Source organism: Schistocerca gregaria, chromosome 7 (assembly GCF_023897955.1).
Source record: "Schistocerca gregaria isolate iqSchGreg1 chromosome 7, iqSchGreg1.2, whole genome shotgun sequence".
Classification (NCBI taxonomy): domain Eukaryota; kingdom Metazoa; phylum Arthropoda; class Insecta; order Orthoptera; family Acrididae; genus Schistocerca; species Schistocerca gregaria.
In genome coordinates this window covers 42876156-42896397 of record NC_064926.1, presented here as the reverse complement: position 1 = coordinate 42896397, position 20242 = coordinate 42876156, and the positions used below count along the sequence as shown (strand labels likewise).

The following is a 20242-nucleotide window of genomic DNA, read 5'->3' as shown; positions in this document are numbered from 1 at the left end:
CACATATATGACCTTCGTGCTGCCCTTCTTCGTGTACGCCGGATATCGTTCTGCCGTAACGTATACTTGCCAAGCAGTGCAAAGGCTGGGACGGTACTCTAGAACTGGTCCCACTGTCGTCTCGTGTGCCGTTTCATTTGCTTCCAACCATCCAACAAATCTAAGTGTGCCGTTTGCATTACCTATTGCAGATTTTATTTATTCATCTCATTTTATATCACTCCTTAGTTTTACTTCTAAAGGTTTCCGTGCTCCAGATGTTGGCATTAATCGAGTAGTCGGTTACTATAGTACCTTCGCTATAGGGTGGTCTTGTAAGATATTAATGGCAGATAAAGGATGCCGAAGACACTTTTTGAAAATACGAGAAAAATAATGTCGTCATCGTGTTTTGATACACTTCCAAAATGCCACCGCTCCAGGATTACTTGTGATACTCCCTGTCATTTCATTTCGCTCATAAAGATAACAAAACACTTGTTGTAAGCTAATTTAATTAAAGGGACGCGTCCAGATGAATGTACGAAATACGAGCTAATTAAAAGTTGCAACCGCGTTCGGCGTCTACAGCGGTTGCTCGCTTTCCTCGGTAATCCCCCACTTTGGGCCGTCGCCCCGCCGCTCTAATTGGCCAGAACACCGGGACCGCATCATCGATTGGAGGCCGCCTCTTCCTCCAGCAACCGTAGCGGCGCGCACCGACACCCCCTGAACCACTCCAGAAGGATTCACCCGTGCAGGCTCTCGGCAGCTCTGCGCTGCTCCGCTCCACAAACGGCTGGTGTAGGCCAGCGCGGCGCGTGTGTATTATGCTGCCAGCGAACAGGAGTGGGTTACAAAGCCCAGATTGTGGCGTTTTTCAGCGTTTTTCCTAAATCAGTTAAGGCACATTTAGGGATGAGTGTTTTGAAAAAGGGATAAGACCGATTTTCCTTCCAAATTCTCCCGAAGCAGAGCTTGTGCCCCGTCTCCGCTACGTCGTCAGCGTAGCATTAGACATAAGTCGCGAAACTACGACTGTTTTTCTCCAACTTCGTTACTGCAGCGCTGTCAAGCAGATACCATGTATTAACACACCAAGAACCTGTGTCTTGTGTACATAAGCGGAGCATGTAGGGCGAGGGGGAGCAGGGGGGAGGGAAGCACATTTAAAATTCGTTCTTGGGAGTTTATTGTGGCTATATGAATTGTAGTAGAAATCAGAAATATAATCCGGAAATATCCTTCTTTCGGTTTACAAAGATGCTAGAAGTACGAGGGTCGCTCTATAAGTAATGCCGCAATTTTTTTTAAGCCATTAACATAAACAGACAAACGCCATTGTTGGTGCTTAAAAAAAATGTTCAAATGTGTGAAATCTTATGGGACTTAACAGCTAAGGTCATCAGTCCCTAAGCTTACACACTACTTAACCTAAATTATCCTAAGGACAAACACGTACACCCATGCCAGAGGGAGGACTCGAACCTCCGCCGGGACCAGCCGCACAGTCTATGACTGCAGCGACCAAGACCGCTCGGCTAATCCCGCGCGGCGGTGCTTCACATTTGATGTTTGTTCTGTGCGCCGGTGGAGTTTCGAACCGTTCTGGCAGATGGCAGAGCCGTAGTATAGAGTCAGAATGGCGTCTACATATGACTCACATTAGAAGCAGCGTGCTGTTATTGAAGTTTTGTGTGCAGAAAAAGAAACCGTGGTGAACATCCATCAAAGGTTTGTGTGCAGTGTATGGCGATGCTACAGTTGATACGAGTACAGTTGGGCGATGGGCAAAGAAAGTTACAGCCTCAGGAGATGCAGAAATAGAGCTGCATGATCAGCCACGCTCGGGACCTCCTGTCACAGCCACTGCTCCAGACATGCTGAATTTTGCGGATGCCATTATTCGTGCCGACCGGCGCAATACAACTCGTCTATTGGCTCTACAGTTGTCGGACAGCATTGGAGGTGTTCACGATGGGTTCCACGAATACTCATAGCAGCCCACAAGATTCGAAGAAAGGCTCTTTCATCTGAATTGTTGGAGCGTTTTGAGACCGACGGAGAGGCCTTTCTGCCACGGATCGTTACGGGGGACGAAAGTTTGGTGCACCACTTTGCGCCAGAAACAAAAAGGCAGTCCATGGAGTGGCATTATCTACATTCACCAGAAAAGAAGAAATTTAAGACAACCTCCGCCGCCGGGAAAGTTATGACGACAGTCTTCTAGGATTGTGATGGCGTCATTCTCGTGGATGTGATGCCAAGAGGATCAACCATCAATTCAGAGGATACATGAAGATTCTGAATAAACTGACGAATCGTTTCCGATGTGTTCGATCGGGCAAGAATGCAGCAGAAATCTTGCCCCAACACGAAAATGCACGCCCACACACACAAGTCTGACAATCCGGGAACACATCGCCAAATTGGGTTGGGCATTGTTGTTTCATTCACCCTACAGTGAAGACTTGTCACCCTCGGACTTTCATCTCTTTCGACTGCTTAAAGATTCTCTACGGGGAACACACTTTGAAGATGACGGGAGTGTCAGTCATGCAGTGAAAATATGGCTACTCCTACAGGATAATAGCTTTTACCAGCAGGGAATACATGCTCTTCCACAACGTTGGCATACGACCATAGAATGTGATGGAGACTACGTAGAAAAATAGGACATGGGCAAGACATGTTGATGTATATTGTCACCACATTCTGACTCTTAACAATAAATATGTTCTGAGAAAAAAATGTGGGGCATTACTTACGAACAACCGTCGTAAGTGAATAATGTTATAAAAATCCGATGCTCCATTTGGGTTGGTTAGTGGCACGTTCCGGTCATGCGAGATGCAGTTTAACATTTCCATTCAGTCGTAATGTAATCAGAATTCCGCTGTTAATAAAACAGGAAAGTTTTTACCAGCCTTTCGTGATTTCACTACTGTATCAATTTCTGAACGTTTCCCGAATGCTGAGAAACATGTCAGTTGACAACTATTTCAATATTTGGTTTCGTTCTTCGGTATCACAAGTATACATATAGGGTGTAACTGAATTCAATTTACATACTATGCTGACAAGTCCCTTGCACCAAAACAAGAAAAGAAGATCTAGTAAACATGGGTTCTAAAATTCATATCTTACGGGCCATGAGCACTTACTCAACAGCAAAGATAAACTTCACAGTAGCGAAGAGGATTAAGTGTTCATGGCTCTTAACGTGTGTATTTTAGAGTCCTACCGCACGGGGTGGCTGCGCGGTTTGAGGTGCCATTTCACGGATTGCGCAGCCGCTCCCGCCGGAGGTTCGAGCCCTCCCTCGGTCATGGGTGTGTGTGTTCTTCTTAGCATAAGTTAGTTTACGTAGTGTGTAAGTCTAGGGACCGATGACCTTAGCAGTTCGGTCCCTTAGGAATTCACACACATCTGAACACACATTTAGAGCCCATGTTTACTGGACATTTTTTTCTTGATTTGATCCATGCTATCTCCTCCCAAAATATAGAAAACGAAGAGCCTGAAGCAGAAGAGATATGTTTCGAAGCATCGAAGACCAACAATAGATTATAGCTCTCAAGCTAAGCATTTTAGAGTCTATGTTTACCAGACATAATTTTCTTGTTTTGAAGTAAGGAACCTGCCTGTAAAGGGAATTTACTTATACCATGTGTGTTTTTGTGGTTATGTACTAAATTGAATAAGGAAAATCGTAGCTCCTTTTCCAATTTAGTGCATGTGGCCGTGTGCAAACGACCAATAAAATTTCAAGATCGTAACAAATTTCATGAACGCAACGAAACGTTTTGATTTGCGTTACATTATATGCATATAAACGAAGACAGAGTTATTAATTATGTATTGGTAGTGTAACAGTGTTTTGTGGTACAATATCCATGCAGAGTGCTTTTTTCCACTTCCCGGGATTGGGAAATGGCTTATTAATATGAGAATGGATGATTTGCCATGGCAAACAGAGCAAGTATTCCAGGGCCACTTTATTATTGTTGTTGTTACCATTGTAAGCTACATTCTTGTAATGTGTCCTTCAGGCACATTTTGCTTCAAGGAGATTACAAAATGGAACTACACAAGGTAGCGACGAATGATAACACAAATTTTCTTTGCAATGATTACTTGAAGCAGGGTTGTCCGTGGCATGAATGAATAGACTCGCTGCGTGTAGCCTACATGCATCTGAGCCTCATTACTGTAATATTCGCGCAAACTAAGTTGACTCTCGGGGTGGTGCCTTTGTGGTCGCTGCCATCAGCCACAGCGTCGAGTGTCAACTTTGTTTGCGCGTTTAGTATTTCTCCCTTTACACTCCCCCTATCCACACTTCACCCCAGTCACCAAACTGGCGATTGCTCCATGTCTGAGGATGTGTGCTGTCAACCGCCCCTTTCGTTTGGGTAAGTTTTGGCTTATGTTTCTTTCCTGTCCAATTTGGCTCAGTGCCTGATACATCTGTGGTCGTGGTGGGGGAGGAGACTAGTTCTGTTTTGCGAAAATCATGATTTTTACCTTGGGCAGAATGGCGGGGAGGGAGGGAGGAAGAGGGGGGGGGGAGAGGGATGGCAGCTACCCTCTCGTGTCCCTCACTTGATGTACCCTTATCGGTTGCAGTGGACTCATAAGGACATGACTGATTTCCTTCCTCCATCTTTGTCCAACCCTAGTTCGTGCTCCACCTCCTGAAATCGTAATCTCGCTTTAACATTAGACTGATGTACTCCTTTTCTCATCTCTGTGTTTCCTGCTGAAGTAGCTGCCGGCGATAGCTCTGTACAGCCGCCCCCTCTTAACCTATTAAGAACAACCAAAAGTAAGTGCGCGCCTAGTACACCTTGCACTGTGCATCCTGCCACTAGACAGCCTTTAATAGAACCAGCTGATCTGCAGCATGTATTCTACATGTCAGTCAGTACGTTTAGCTCCAGGCGCACGTTTGTCACACAACAGACCTTTTTTCTGTGTTCGGTTTGTGCTAGTGAGATTGTAGCAGCTGCGTGGCTTTTGTTCACAGCATCCGGCTCGGGGTCCGTGATGGGCCGTGAGGTGGGCCCGCCCCCGCCGCCGCCGCCGCGCGCCGCCTCCGCCATGTCGCTGCACCCGCAGCCACCCCCGGACAAGCCCGACCGCCAGGCCGGCGTCGCCGCACCAGTAGGTTACCTTCACGTTTGTGCTCGTAGTCGTAGCCTAACACTCGCTAAGTAGTGAAATGGTCTATTGCCTCAACGACAGTGTTTCACCGCAACACAGTGTTGGTGTAACATCTTGTGAGTACAGTTCACACATCAAGCTCCTTCACGTTACATATTTTATACTTATATTGGTAGTAAGTGAAATACTGCGAACTGGATGGGGAGCAGTCGACATCTGAGGCAAGTACAGTTGTAACTTATATACACTACTGGCCATTAAAATTGCTACACCACGAAGGTGACGTGCTACAGACCCGAAATTTAACCGATAGGAAGAAAATGCTGTGATATGCAAATGATTAGCTTTTCAGACTATTCACACAAGTTTGGCGCCTGTGGCGACACCTTCAACGTGCTGGCATGAGGAAAGTTTCCAAGCGATTTCTCATACACAAACAGCAATTGACTGGCGTTGCCTGTTGAAACGTTGTTGTGATGCTTCGTGTAAGGAGGAGAAATGCGTACCATCACGTTTCTGACTTTGATAAAGGTCGGATTGTAGCCTATCGCGATTGCGGTTTATCGTATCGCGACATTGCTGCTCGCGTTGGTCGAGATCCAGTGACTGTTAGCAGAATATGGAATCGGTTGGTTCAGGAGGGTAATACGGAACGCCGTGCTGGATCCCAAGGGCCTCGTATCACTAGCAGTCGAGATGACAGCCATCTTATCAGCATGGCTGTAACGGATCGTGCAGCCACTTCTCGATCCCTGAGTCAACATATGGGGACGTTTGCAAGATAACAACCATCTGCAAGAACAGTTCGACGACTTTTGCAGCAGCACGGACTATCAGCTCGGAGACCATGGCTGCGGTTAACCTTGACGCTGCATCACAGGCAGGAGCGCCTGTGATGGTGTACTCGTGTCTACTGACATCGCGATGACCGCACATTGGAAGCGTGTATTCGTCATCACCATACTGGCTTATCACCCGGCCTGATGGTATGGGGTGCCATTGGTTATACGTGTCGGTCACCTCTTGTTCGCATTGACGGCACTTCGAACAGTGGACGTTACGTTTCAGATGTGTTACGAACTGTAGCTCTACCCTTCATTCGATCCCTGCGAAACCCTACATTTCAGCAGGATAATGCACGACCGCATGTTGCACGTCCTGTACAGGCCTTTCTGCACACAGAAAATGTTCGACTGCTGCCATAGCCAGCACATTCTCCAAATCGCTCACCAACTGAAAACATCTGGTCAATGGTGGCCGAGCAACAGGCTCGTCACAATACGGCAGTCACTACTCTTGATGAACTGTGGTATCGTGTTGAAGCCGCATGGGCAGTTGTACCTATACACACCATCCAAGCTCTGTTTGACTCAATGCCCAGGCGTATCAAGGCCGCTATTACGACCAGAGTTGGTTGTTCTGGGTACTGATTTCTCAGGATCTATGCACCCAGATTGCGTGAAAATCTAACCACATGTCAGTTCTAGTATAATATATTTGTCCAGTGAATACCCGTTTATCATCTGCCTTTCTTCTTGCCGTGGCAATTTTAATGGCCAGTAGTGCATTTAGAAATGATAATATCGCTGTAAAATAGTCATACCTGTCTGTTTGAACGCGCTTATCTCCGATTCTACCACAGGAATTTTTGGGGGTTTTCACAGATAACTTGATCGTAGCTTGGGGCAAAGTGTAGTTTATTTCATCCATATTGAATGACGGGGAAAAATATACCGTAATTTAAAATTTAAAATTTTATCTAAAATCGTCTGTTCCTCTTAATAGTTCAGATGTCTAATCTTCAGGGCGTTGTACACAAAGGAGCAATGAATGACTCTGTTGGTTTCGTAATACATCCAAAAACCAATAGCCGACGCTGTTAGGTGTTTCTTTTTTTTATGCAGTGACAGAATTAAGCGCCGCAGCCCTATCTATACGGACACAAACTAATAGCGAATTTACTTCTCTGAGGTAGACGAAGTTACTGATTTCCCTTAGTGTATTTAAAACCTAACGACATTGGTTTTATGCTTTCGATAGGTTTTATTTGTATTCTGGGCTAGAAAAAACGAATCTATCGAGTCTGACTTGTGATCTGGATTCCTGAAACTAAAAACTCCGCCCAACAGGCCGTGAAGACCCAACAGTACCGACCGGCTGCCCTGTCATCCTCAACCTACAGGCGTCACTGGATGCGGATATGGAAGGTCATGAGCCCAGCACACCGCTCTCTCGGCCGTACGTCAGTTCCCCAGACCGGAGCCGCTACTTTTCAGCCAAGTAGCTCCTCAGTTTGCCTCACAAGGGCTGAGTGCACCCCGCTTGCCAACGGCACTCGGCAGACCGGATGGTCACCCACCCAAGTGCTAGCCCAGCCCGACAGCGCTTAACTTCGGTGATCTGACGGGAACCGGTGTTACCACGGCGGTAAGGCCGTTGGCGATTTGAGTGCCTAGTGATTACAATTTGATCTCGTTTCGTTTACGTATACAAATGCCGAGAAAACAGTCGTGTGTTTCTGAATACTACAGAAAAAAGACTGTGGACAAGGCGGTCTCAAGAAATGAAAGGAGATACTGAGACGAGACTTTTTGTGGCTCGAGAACATCAGGACTTAACTTGCTCTTTCGAAACTTGTTCCGAAAACGAGGCGCTACGTCACTCCAATCGAGAGCATCACGCATTAACTCGCTCCTCACTACATATTATAAAAGAAATCGTACTCATACAGGGTATATACTTCGTGCTACCAGCGCAAAGCTGGGGCAGGCGGCTAGCTCATCTGTAAAGTGTAAACGAGGAAACCACACAGCTCGCAGAGGCCTCTTGAAAGATCTTTGAGTTCCTACCGTCTCTCCCCAGTTCATTTTTTCCCAGTTCGTTTTCTGATTAATATTCAACAGAACAAAGCTGTGCTCAACCCGAAAGTGGGGTTGAACGCTGTGGTGATTTACCCATGCTATGCATGGTCCTTCAGTCTTTCAAGTGACTGACCCTGTCATTTATAGACGAACTCTGAACTACGGTGCTGATCGGCAAATTTTCACAATAACAAATCGTTACCAGAGCCGAAAGAAGCGAAAAACTCTAGCACTGTTCGCAGATCGTACGTTCAGACCTCTGGATTAGAAGTTTGGCACTTAACCACTCATACGTCCGCTCCTGGTAGCTCAGTGGTCAGTGCGACGTAATGTCATACCTAACAGCCTCGGTTCGAATCCCGGCTGGGTCGGAGATTTTCTCCGTCAGGGACTGGGTGTTGTGTTGTCCTTATCACCATGTCATCACCATCGACACGCAAGTCGCCGACGTGGCGTCAACTCGAAAGACTTGCACCAGGCGAACGGTCTACCCGACGGGAGGCACTATCCGCACGGCATTTCTATTTCAACCACTGAGACAGCAAGCTACATTCTTAATAGTCTTTAGTGCTGCTGACGATGTTGTTTGGTTTGTGGGGCGCTCAACTTCTCGGTCATCAGCGCCCGTACAAAGTCACAATTTTTACACAGTCCAATTTTTGTACACAGTCCAATTTAGCCACTGTCACGGATGATGATGGTGAAATGATGAGGACAACACAAACACCCAGTCACCAGGCATAAAAAAAATCCCCAACCCGGCCGGGAGTCGAACCTGGGACCCGGTGATCCAGAGGCGAGTGCTAATGGTGAAATGATTTATGTAGCTACAATGCAAGACACAAAAATGCAGTCTCCAGTCACATTAATGTTATCACCTGTCAAAGCCTGAATAAGCACCTTTCACAGCGGACACCGCTGCAAGACGAGGTTCTGGAAGGTACTGACAAAAGGGTATGGAGGCATGCTGACTCAAGTACAGCGGCCACAAACAGCAGTCAGCATGGGTGCTTGAACCAGGTACCTGCCGCGGAAGCCCGTACGCAGCAACGTTCGCTGAATGGTAGTTAAGGAGACACTACTGGTAGCCTCTCGGTTCATCTGGACGATCGGTTGCTCAACGGTTACACATCTGTTCGCCCCTACACATTTCCGCAACCTGCCATCTATAGCCCGTGTTGAACCACTGTTGCCTTGGCACCGGTTTTGGACATCGCCATTTTACGATGCACATTATACTCGTACTTTAACCACGGCGGCACTCTAACAGTTAACAAACATAGCCGCTTCGTAAATGGTTCCACCTTGGGCCAGAAAGCCAGTGGACATGCCCTTTTTGACGCCAGACAAATCGCCACGTTTCCGCTTTACCACAACGACTGCACCCTTTATCCGCGTCTCCAAGATACTCTTTATATACCCTCCAATGCTAGTGCTGCCACCTACGGTCTGTGAGTGTTTGTTGCATGTCGACGTCGAACACAGATGGTGGTCACATTACTGTGACTCGACTGTCTTATTTCTCTATAGACCTGGCCTCCTTGTCTAGTATTAAGACGAGAAATTTAGTTATCCTAAAAAAAAAGTCTACATTTAAGGATTCAAAATTCCTTATACGCGTATGGCAGGAATCAATATTCACTGTAGAGAGTCCTCTCTTCTTGCAGCGTGTAAGTGTTTCTCTCTCATAAGCATCATGGTGGCTATGCAGCTTTTAGGTTCCATACAGCAATCGGTAAAAACAGAACTCTTACATTATCACACTGTTGACCGCCTGTCTGTCTGTCTGTGTGTCCGACTGTTAAGACCCCTCTTCCTCAGGAAGTTGCGCTACTTTTACTATAACTAGGGACAGGAAAGAAGCCGGCCCTGGTGACCGTGCGGTTCTAGGTGCTTCATTCCGGAACCGCGTGACTGCTACAGTCACAGGTTCGAATCCTGCCTCGGGCATGGATGTGTGTGATGTCCTTAGGTCAGTTAGGTTTATTTTAAGTTCTAGGGGACTGATGACCTCAGATGTTAAGTCCCATAGTGCTCAGAGCCATTTGAACCATTTGACAGGAAAACAGTTTTATTGTATAGCCAATTTCGTTGCTACTGAAACTTCCTGGAAGATTAAAACTGTGTGCCGGACCGAGAATCGAATTCGGGACCTTTGCATTTCGTGGGCAAGTGCTCTACCAACTGATCTATCCAAACATAACTCGTGACCCCTCCGCCACAGGTCCCGAGTTCGAGTCTCTGTCTGGGTTCGGTCGCGGCGGCGGCCGATTTAAATACCCTCCGCCCGCGGCGCGCTCCCTCCGCAGTCCGCTCCCCGCGCCACGGTCGCGCGGTGGAACAGATGGCGACGGCGTCTGAGATGACGTCAGTGTGATGGCTCTGTATGCCGTGGTCGTCATAACTATACGTTTGCTCGATTTACTCTTGATTAACCCAATCGCTGGTTCCCAAGCCTTGCTAACATTATAGCTACATTCACGGTTTATGAGGTCGTCATTGGTGCGAATTTCGATGGCCTCCCTAACAACGCTGTCCCAGTATCTCGACGCCTGTACCAGAGTCCTCGTGCGGTCATACTCCATAGCGTGATTTTCCGTCAAACAAAGTTCAGCGACCGCCGACTTGCTCGGATACATCAGTCGAGTGTGCCTCTGGTGTTCACGGCATCAATCGTCGACAGTACGCATCGTCTGACCAATATACGACTTGCCACATTGACACGGAATCTGGTACACGCCGGCCTACCTCAAACCGAGGTCATCTTTGGCGCTCCCCACCAGTGCACGAGTTTTATTCGGAGGACAGAACACAGTTCCGACCCAGTGTTTCTTCAGAATGCGGGCGATTTTCCCCGAGAGTGCGCCTGTGTATGGAATAAATGCAGTGCCTACCTCCTCCCTCGTGACTTCATCCATATCAACAGGCTGTGCTGCAGTGGTTGGGCGGAGAGCACGTTGGATCTGCCACGCTGAGTACCCATTTTTTCGAAATACAGTTCTCAGATGTTCCAATTCCTGGGGTAGACTCTCTGCGTCAGAGATAGTGCGCGCCCTATGTACTAGAGTTTTAAGTACCCCATTCCTCTGTGAAGGGTGGTGGCAGCTGTCTGCGTGCAAATACAGATCAGTGTGCGTTGTCTTCCGATACATCTCATGATCTAGGGTGCCGTCAGCCCTTCTTTGACCAAGACGTCAAGGAAAGGTAATTTACCCTCCGTTTCAGTCTCCATAGTGAATTTGATGTTGGGGTGTATGGAGTTTAGATGTGTATGGAAGTCAAGGAGTTTATTCATATCATGTGGCCAGATGACGAACGTGTCGTCCACGTAACGGAAAAAGCAAGTAGGTTTCCATTCGGATGACGACAGGGCTTCCTCCTCGAAGTTCTCCATGTACAAATTCGCTACCACCGGTGAGAGTTGGCTACCCATGGCGACTCCCTCCGTTTGTTCGTAGTATTCTCCGTTAAAAAAGTCAAGACATGCCTAAAAAGTTCAGTGGTATTCTCGTCAAACTTCTGACTAATCAATTCCAGCGACTCTCGCAGGGGTACCCTCGTAAACAAGGAAACGACGTCAAAACTCACCATGATATCTGACTCATCCAACCTGAAGCTATCAAGGCGTTTAACAAAATCCACGGAATTACGGATGTGATGAGGGCATTTACCCACATAAGGACTTAATATTCCCGTCACGTATTTGGCCAACAAATATGTAGGTGCCGTGATGTTGCTGACAATGGGGTGTAATGGTACCCCCTGTTTGTGAACCTTTGGGAGTCCATATAGTCTAGGAGGTACCGGACCGCCTAGACTATATGGACTCCCAAAGGTTCACAAAGAGGGGGTACCATTACTAGATTAAAAGAATATGATAAATGAATTGAGCCTAAAATTTTAATTGGCTGAAGTTATGATATATGTGCAGCATATTGTAGAAGTAGCTCCTTTTGCTGTTGAAGATTTATAAAAGGTTGGTAATATCAGCTACAGCCAGCATACTGAGAAAAAATCAAATGCAAGAAATCTTACTATGTTTAGGTGCAGAAAGTTTAGTAGACACCAATAACTTTATACTACTCTTCATTTCTTCAATGTTGACCGTTTTCATGACAATTCTCATACTGAAATTTATTTCAGAATTAGAAATAATTGTCATGTGGTTTTGTGTCCGCCTTAACTTTTCTGAAGAAATTCTGTTTCAATAGTTTATTGTAGCCTTAACATAAAAGAGGATATACAGGGTGTCTGTCCAAAGATTCGTCAGATGCATTTTCTGTGGTGTTTCAGCAGATTTTTGCAATTTTATTTTCGCAGTGTGTAGCTGGAGTCACCTCAACAGATACTGCTGATCACATTTTTTATGTGATGCCCAGTGTCGGCAAAACCATCGTTGGTTTCTCGTTATGATCAAAATGATTTTTAAAGTAGAAAACTATGTGCCCATTTGATAGAGTGCCCAGAAATTAATCTAGTCCCAAATTAATCTTGTGTGATGTTTGTTTTATCAATATATATTAACAGAGACAGTAAAACACGAAGTACTTCAGGAGTGACTGGGCAGCGCTGCTTCGAAACTGAGCGGTAGCGATCAGCACGGGCAAGGACAGTGTTGGAGGCCGAAATGCACGCGTTTTAGCTCACGCAGGCTGGCGTGAGGTCTGGAACATGACAAGGGAATTAGAATTGAGAAAAACGGACGTAGCTGGTGGAATACTTAACTTTAATCCATTAATGACGAACGTCGCTCTTTATGGTACATGATTCACAATATCAATAGTACGGATACTGGCGCCTTGCTAGGTCGTAGCAAATAACGTAGCTGAAGGCTATGCTAACTGTCGTCTCGGCAAACGAGAGCGTAGAAGTCAGTGAACCATCGCTAGAAAAGTCGGCTGTACAACTGGGGCGAGTGCTAGGAAGTATCTCTAGACCTGCCGTGTGGCGGCGCTCGGTCTGCAATCACTGATAGTGGCGACATGCGGGTCTGACGTAAAGTAACGGACCGCGGCCGATTTAAAGGCTGCCACCTAACAAGTATGGTGTCTGGCGGTGACACCACAGACAGTGTTATCACTGCTGGAATATTGGCAAGTCTTCGTCTTTTACTGCTCCTATTAATACATATTGATAAAACGAATATCACACTAGACTAATCTGCGACCACTTTATCAGTCTGCGACCACTTTATCAAATAGGCTTGTAAAATTCTGCTTTAAAAGTATTTTGTTTGTTGCTTTGTGATCGTACTGGGCATCACATGAGTGGTATTTGTTTCAGCTGACTCCAATTGCACATCGAACTGGAACTATCAGTATCTGCTGAAAGACCAGGCAAAATATGACTGATAACTCTTAGGAGGAACATCTTTCATTTAAAGTTTAATATTGCTCCTGACAGAGTGGTGTAGTACACTTTTCATGGAAATTTGTTTCCACAGCATCTTGGGTCTTAGGTATTACAGACAGATTGTATTTCTTGATAGTATACCCGGTCTGCCTTGACACAGAAAAGAAAAGTTTCCCACGGGAACTAGACTGACAGATGATTCCTTCTAAAACATGTCTTACGCACCCAGTTCATTTGACCAGAATACTGGCGTTATTTTGAAAGTGAATTAGTTCTACACTACTTTTTATAATCATTCAAGGGATTTTTTTCTTATTAGCAGAATTACTGAAAATAAATTTCTTGTTTCATCTTAAGTGTAAACTACCACATTATATTTACATTTGGGCAGTACAAATTCAGATCTGCCTTTTATAAGTTCATAGTAGTCAGTGACCACAATAAAGTACCAAGGGGACACTTTAGAAGAAAAGAATTTTGTATTGTGTACATCAGGAAGAAGCTGGGCTGCATGTGTCAGCTGGTGAACTGCTGGGAAGGACTCATGAAGAACTTGTGTTGCTGCTCATTCAACTGAGACGTCAGAGTGCAGCTGTGTGCAAAGCTATGGAAACATGCCACATGGAAATCGAGGCTCAGGTTTGTCATGTGGACATTTCTCTGGTGATGGTCTGAAATGACTTGTTTTTCTCATTGGGCTGCACATTCTTCTGCCTCAGATCCAAACCTCCTTTCTGCTGACTTCCAGGTCTTGAGATATTATATGCATAAATGAATGTGTCATTATTGATTTAACATGTGATTGCTTTATTGATTGTGCCGATTAGTCCAGTTGAACTACTTTAATTCCCATAGTGTCAGATTTTACTTTCCGCCTGATACAACTGCATTTCTCTGTCCTTGTACTCTTTGATTATTGTGTGGTATGTGAAAAATAGAGGCTCAGATATGTGTTGTGGGCATTGCCTGGCGATGGTCAGAAATGGCTTGTTTCTCATAATCTTCTGCTTCTGAAGCCTTCTTTCTGTTGACTTTTCCAAGTCTTGTGACTTTTGTAAAACTGATTAACATATACTTACAGATTTAATGTATAAAACATGGTTGTTATTTTACTTGTGCTGTCAAACGTGCTCTGTCAAAATATCTTCACTGTTTTCTTTCTGAGGTGATTGCATCTGTCTCTTCTGAAATTATTTTCCTCTAAGCCCCTATAATAACATCCAGTGCTACAGTAATGTATTCTACAAAGACTTCTGCTTACTGTCATTATAGTCATCTTTCTTCTAGGTATGTTACCCACTGAGTAACTATTCTATAAAGACTAAAAACATTAACATATAAAAAACGGGATTACTTGGTTTGTTATGTGTAAAACTAAAACTGTATTAAATTTATCACTATGTTAAAATAGTATTACATATCAAGATTAAGAAATGTGCAGTTAAGTTTGAGTCAAAAAATTTATTCTGAGATGTATAAAGTATTCTGTTTTCTTATCATGTACTGAAAGCTGTGCCATGTTTTTCAAACATGCAAAAACAAAATTTCATCCTAATGCCTTCATGCTTGAGCCTGAGGTCCTACCTGAAACACCTGTATTTGGGTAGAATTAAAGCAACATAGTCCTACTAAAATATTAATGTGTTTAATTACAATATTGGAAACTGATGAAAGACAACCACTCACTGAAATGGAAAGGAACTGAGCAATTGAAAGATGTCAAGCTCTTTTTCTTCCTCAGCAAAGGGCAAACACAAAAGCTGTGCTGTAATGTTCAAATTCGTGCCTTTATAGTGACAGGTTACTTGATACCTACTCTGTGCGGTGAGTTGTTATCTTCTTTCATTCTTCTTTTTGGTGTTCAACCATAAGGTTGGTTTGCAGCAGTACACCGTTTCACTCCTCTGCCTGTCTTTCCTTTCATTTCATTGTACATAGCACCACCTACACCACACATAATCTTCTGCATATATAACATCCTTGTTCGCCCTGGCAATTTCTTCCCTCAGTAATTCCTGCTATTGTTCCATTGCCCTACAGATTTGTCTCATCTTGTTTCTATGTGCTTTCAGACACATCTGGTTTCCTGCTCTCTTATCAGTACCTCTTCATTGGCAGTTGTGTCTCTCCAGCTTGTCTTCATCATCCTTCTGTAGCACCAAATCTCTAGGGCCTCTAGCTCTCTTCTCTTTTGTTTTCCTGTTGTCAAGTTTCACACCATTATAGGGCTACAATGCAAGCAGATGCTTTCATGATCAGTTCCCTTATGTCCAGACTGGTGTTCTTGCAGTGAAGTAGGTTTTTTCTCAAATGAAATGCAATTTTGACTAGCTATAGTCTGTTCAAAATTTCTTTCTGGCTTCTAGCAACCCTTGCACTCCTGCTTCCCAAACAGATAAATTTCTCTATAACTTCCAACTCCTCTCTTCCGATTCTTAGAGGTTCATATTCTTCTTCGTTACCACATACCAACACTGTAGTCTTTCTCTTTTTTATTCTCATATCTTACTGATTACTGAAGGTCCTTTCGATTGTGGTGAAGACTTTTTCTAGTTTTTATTTCATTTCCATGACTGCACCAAGTAGCATGTCTGTCTTCTGTCTGTTAATTTTGATTCCCACCTGAGTTGTTTAATGAACTTTGTCTATAGCTTCCTGGAGGTAAGCATTGAATATAAGTGGGGAGACAGCTCAACCTTGTCTTATCCTTATGTAATTTTGCTTCTTGTTCCTTCCTCATCAAAGCCACTTCATTCTTATAGAAGCTAAGTATCTCCCACATGTCTTTGTATTTTATACTTGCTTTCTTAAGCATTCTGAATGTCACTTGACAAGTAATATTATCAAATTCCTTTTCAGGTCTAAAAAGACAACAAAAAACGCCTCTCTTGTTCCTAATACTCTCATGCATCCTCCCAAAATTACTATGTGACTTTGTTTCCTTCCATTACAGTGATAAACCATCCTCATTCTTATTTTCACTTTCAACCAAAGGAACAAATGCTAATAATAGTTTTATACATCCGTCTGCATGCCAATAAAAAGCTTTTTTCACCCTGTGCCAACTTCTATTCAAAAATTTCAACGTGTAAGATTTGTTTCTATTTATGTGCTATTGTTTGTATATATTATTTTACCAGTTTATACTTATTTTTATAACTAACAAAATTAACATTTGCATGTAAATTCTGACCTGCATAACACTTAGCACCTGTTACCACCAGAAAAACTATCATGAAAATGACTTTGTATGAAACACATATAATTTACTTTTTCTTTATTCTGAAAGAAAATATGTTTTCATTACATCTCATATGGAATATCTGTCATTTTTTACTTCATTAAAAGTCTTGCATTTTTGTTCAGGCAAGGTTTGTGGAGCTGGAAACACCTAAGAGGCTGGAGCATTTAAAGAAGTTGGAGGATTTAAAAAGGCATCTACTAGACCTTGAGAAACAGGTTAGTGAATATGGTGTAACTGTAGTAGAAAAATGTGCTGGACAATTAATACTCAATCCCATTCATTATAAATCAGCACTTCTCTTGGAAAAAAACACACGCACAAACAAACAATAAAGAGAAATAGAAGATACCACAAGTTTCAAATATTGTTATTCCTGATACTGGCCACCCACTAAGAAGTGAATAACAAGAAATAGTAAGTTTCACCATAAGGAAAAGAATATTAAATTGAATTAAGTGTATAGTAATTCTCAACAGCAGTTCATTGCCTTAATTCTTACTTTCTGTGTTGTCCCTGCAACTTTTTTTTTTTTTTTTGTTTAGTCAGAGATGTTAACACCACTCCATGTTATGTGTCAGTTCAAAGCAGAAGCAGAGTGATAGCAGTAGATTAACTGTAAGCAGTTCAGAGGTACAGTTAACCATGGCCACTTACAACAGCAGTAACAAATGATAAGGAGTCTCATGTACCTTCTGTGCACCTGGGAGTCTTATTTAAGATGAAGACAACATCCCAAGCAGCAGTGAGGCCACAAGGAGCAGCCATACATAGACTGTTGCTCACATTGCCAGGACTCTGAGATTGCACAGTTCTTGGCTTCTAGCAATTTTCAGAGAAGGTGGAACCAATCAGTCACACTCGTGGCGTTACGGCAAAGTTCACAATTGTAGCATTGCCCCTCGAAATGACTGTGAACTTAGACTACAGATTTAATACGCACCAGAAGTGGCTGAAGTATCACTTATTGTGTGTGAAATTCATAAAAGGGGTTTATAGAAGGTGACTCTCCATACAACCATGATGAAAATGCTGCAGAAGGCACCAAAGTACTCACATCAGACACCAAGAAATGCCACGAATGTATAGGGATATCAAGATAAGAATGATAAATTGTAGAAGCATTCACAAAGCACTATTGAAAAGCTGTGAAGCACATACAATGCATGGCATCACAAGTTGCCTTTTGCCACAAATTCTTTTTGAGCAAATGTAAATTTTTACCAAGAAGCTAGGCTCCATGGAATAAGAGGTGCTACATTTGTAGAAATACATAAGAATGTTAAACCAACTGAAATAGAAACTGAATCTACACATGGAAAGAGAAAATATTGAGTTATACATGTTTCCCGCTAGATAACAGCAGTGTGCCCCCACTTCAGCTGTAGTAAAAATGGTGCCAAGACAACAGAAAGCATTTTGTGTTCTCTGTTCTGCACAGTGCAGGCCAGTAGTAACTGTTCATTGTGACTTTCATACTGGGTATGGTGTGAATCCTCCTACAGCACAGAGCATTAGACAATGGCATGAACAGTTCTGAGAAACAAGTTGTTTGTGTAAAGGCAAATTGCTGGGCTGTCCCCAAGTGTCTGATACAGATGTCGAACGCATCCACCATAGTTTCACAAGTAGTCTGCAGTAATCCATTTGCCATGCAGCTCAACATGCCACCAATGTCTGTCTGGCACATGTTGCATCGATGTTTACCAATGAAACCATACAAAATTCAGCTACTGCTACCTCTTTTTGAAGGCAAAAACGTGAATGTGTGTAGTTCTGTAATTTCATTCTTGGCAAGATGGTGGATGACAGTTTTCTTCCTCACTTAGTGTTCAGTGACAAGACACATTCCATTTAAATGGAAAGGTGAACTGTCATAATGTGAGAATGTGGAGTATGGAATGACCAGATGAAATTGTACAACATGAGAGGGACTCTCCAGAATTTAATGTGTTTTGTGCAGTTTCACAGGAAAAGAGGTATGGTCCATTTTTTTGTTGTTGCCGAGAACACTGTTACAGGAAGCACATATCTCAATATGCTTGAGAACTTTTTTTTTCTATAGTTGGATACTGATATAAACAACTTCATTTACTAACGGGATGGGGTGCCGCCACACTGGCATCTGGAAGTGTGGGAATTTTTAAATCAAAGGGTTACTGAATGGTGGATTGGTCACACTGGACCAAATGATTCAGTCTTACTTTACTGGCCCCAATGTCATCAGACCTGACTGTACATGATTATATCTTGTGGAGGTTTATAAAAGACTCTGTTTGCGTGTCTCCGTTACTAACAGCAATGAATGAACTAAGACATTGCATAACAGCAGCTGTGGCAACTTTAACTCAAGACATGCTCCCTGCTGTGTGGGAATAATTTTGAATACCACATTGCATCTTAAGGGGGGCATATTGAACACCTGTGAAAAGGTATGAAAAAAAAGCTTTTTGAGTTTCCTGTTCATCAAAAAACAAAATTCATGGTATATGTTTATTAGTTTCAGAAATATAGACGTGCCAAATCAGATGATTCTTTTTTATACCCCCTGTATAAGTGCCACAACAAAGTCATCAACCAACACACAGTGAAGGTTTTGCATTAATCCTTATAAGATTTGAATGTTCATTTATTGAATGAAAAGATGGAAGTTAATATTATAAAAATAAGCATTTGAATAACACATTGTGGAAAAGACAGGAGAAAATATAGTAAGACCTTTGACCAGTGTGTGTGGATTCCGGTGATGAAACAGTCTAAAAAATAAGTGAATTTTATAACAATTGTGAATTAAATTAAATAAAATTTTAATATTTGCAATTAATAATTTTCAATGGCTATAATTTTAATGCTAACCATAAGTGTCTGTTTGTGACCAGATGTGGTTAGCCACAGATGGGCTTTCAATTAAGGTAGTTGGCCATGTGACTCATTGAGATGAGAGACTATAGAGATCGTTTTGGAATCTTTTACCAAGTGTGTGTGTGTGTGTGTGTGAGGGAGAAGGACAGAAGGTGGGAGGTGCACACACACTCCAAATTATGCATGCATTTTGGAAGTTGGTGCTTTAACATTCAGACTAATAGATATTTAAGTGTTTCCTTCAATGATATAATTTGCCAGCAAACTGCACTACATGCACTGTTACATATGGGACCAATTTAAGTTGTTCTTGGTATGACATTGAATTGATTCAAGCCTCATTATATCAAAGATCTCATCTTCATTTTATATTTTGTATTGAGCCAACCCACAAAATACGAATTATTGTGAATAACTGAAGCATTTCAAAGGTTCACTCTCTCCTTCGGTGGGAAAGTAGACTTTGTTCCTCTGTCTTATTGCAGTTTGGAAGGCACCACAGGTAATTATTAGTGCTTGCTACTCCCCCAGTATTTTGAAGTTTGGGGCTCATCCAGGATTGGACTGTTTTCTTTCCACTCAGTAAGTATTCGGGATTGAGTGTCCCAGGAAATACAGAGACCTGTGAACAGTCAGTGTGAGGGCTTCGAGCTATAGGCAGTGCATAGCAGTAATAGTCTAGCAGTGCAATAATTGTGCATACGTGAACATTTGATGTAACAGTGAGCTACAGAGTTCACAGTGTATGCCTAGTTCATGCTGCCACATTCGTACCACAGTG

The 20242-nt window shown here is 43.2% G+C and overlaps 1 protein-coding gene and 1 pseudogene across 1 annotated transcript in view; one reads left to right on the top strand and one right to left on the bottom strand.

The window, feature by feature from the left end:
- Positions 1 to 20242, top strand: part of LOC126281829 (uncharacterized) — a gene marked incomplete at its 5' end in the record, with an annotated part of 691657 nt that overhangs the window by 587897 nt on the left and 83518 nt on the right. Inside the window, 3 exons of the mRNA XM_049981062.1 lie at positions 5009 to 5145; positions 13854 to 13997; positions 16725 to 16817. Of these exons, the coding sequence (XP_049837019.1) occupies positions 5009 to 5145; positions 13854 to 13997; positions 16725 to 16817 (374 nt within the window). The remainder of the gene's footprint in view (positions 1 to 5008; positions 5146 to 13853; positions 13998 to 16724; positions 16818 to 20242) is intronic.
- On the bottom strand, positions 7469 to 7586 carry LOC126282642 (5S ribosomal RNA; annotated as a pseudogene).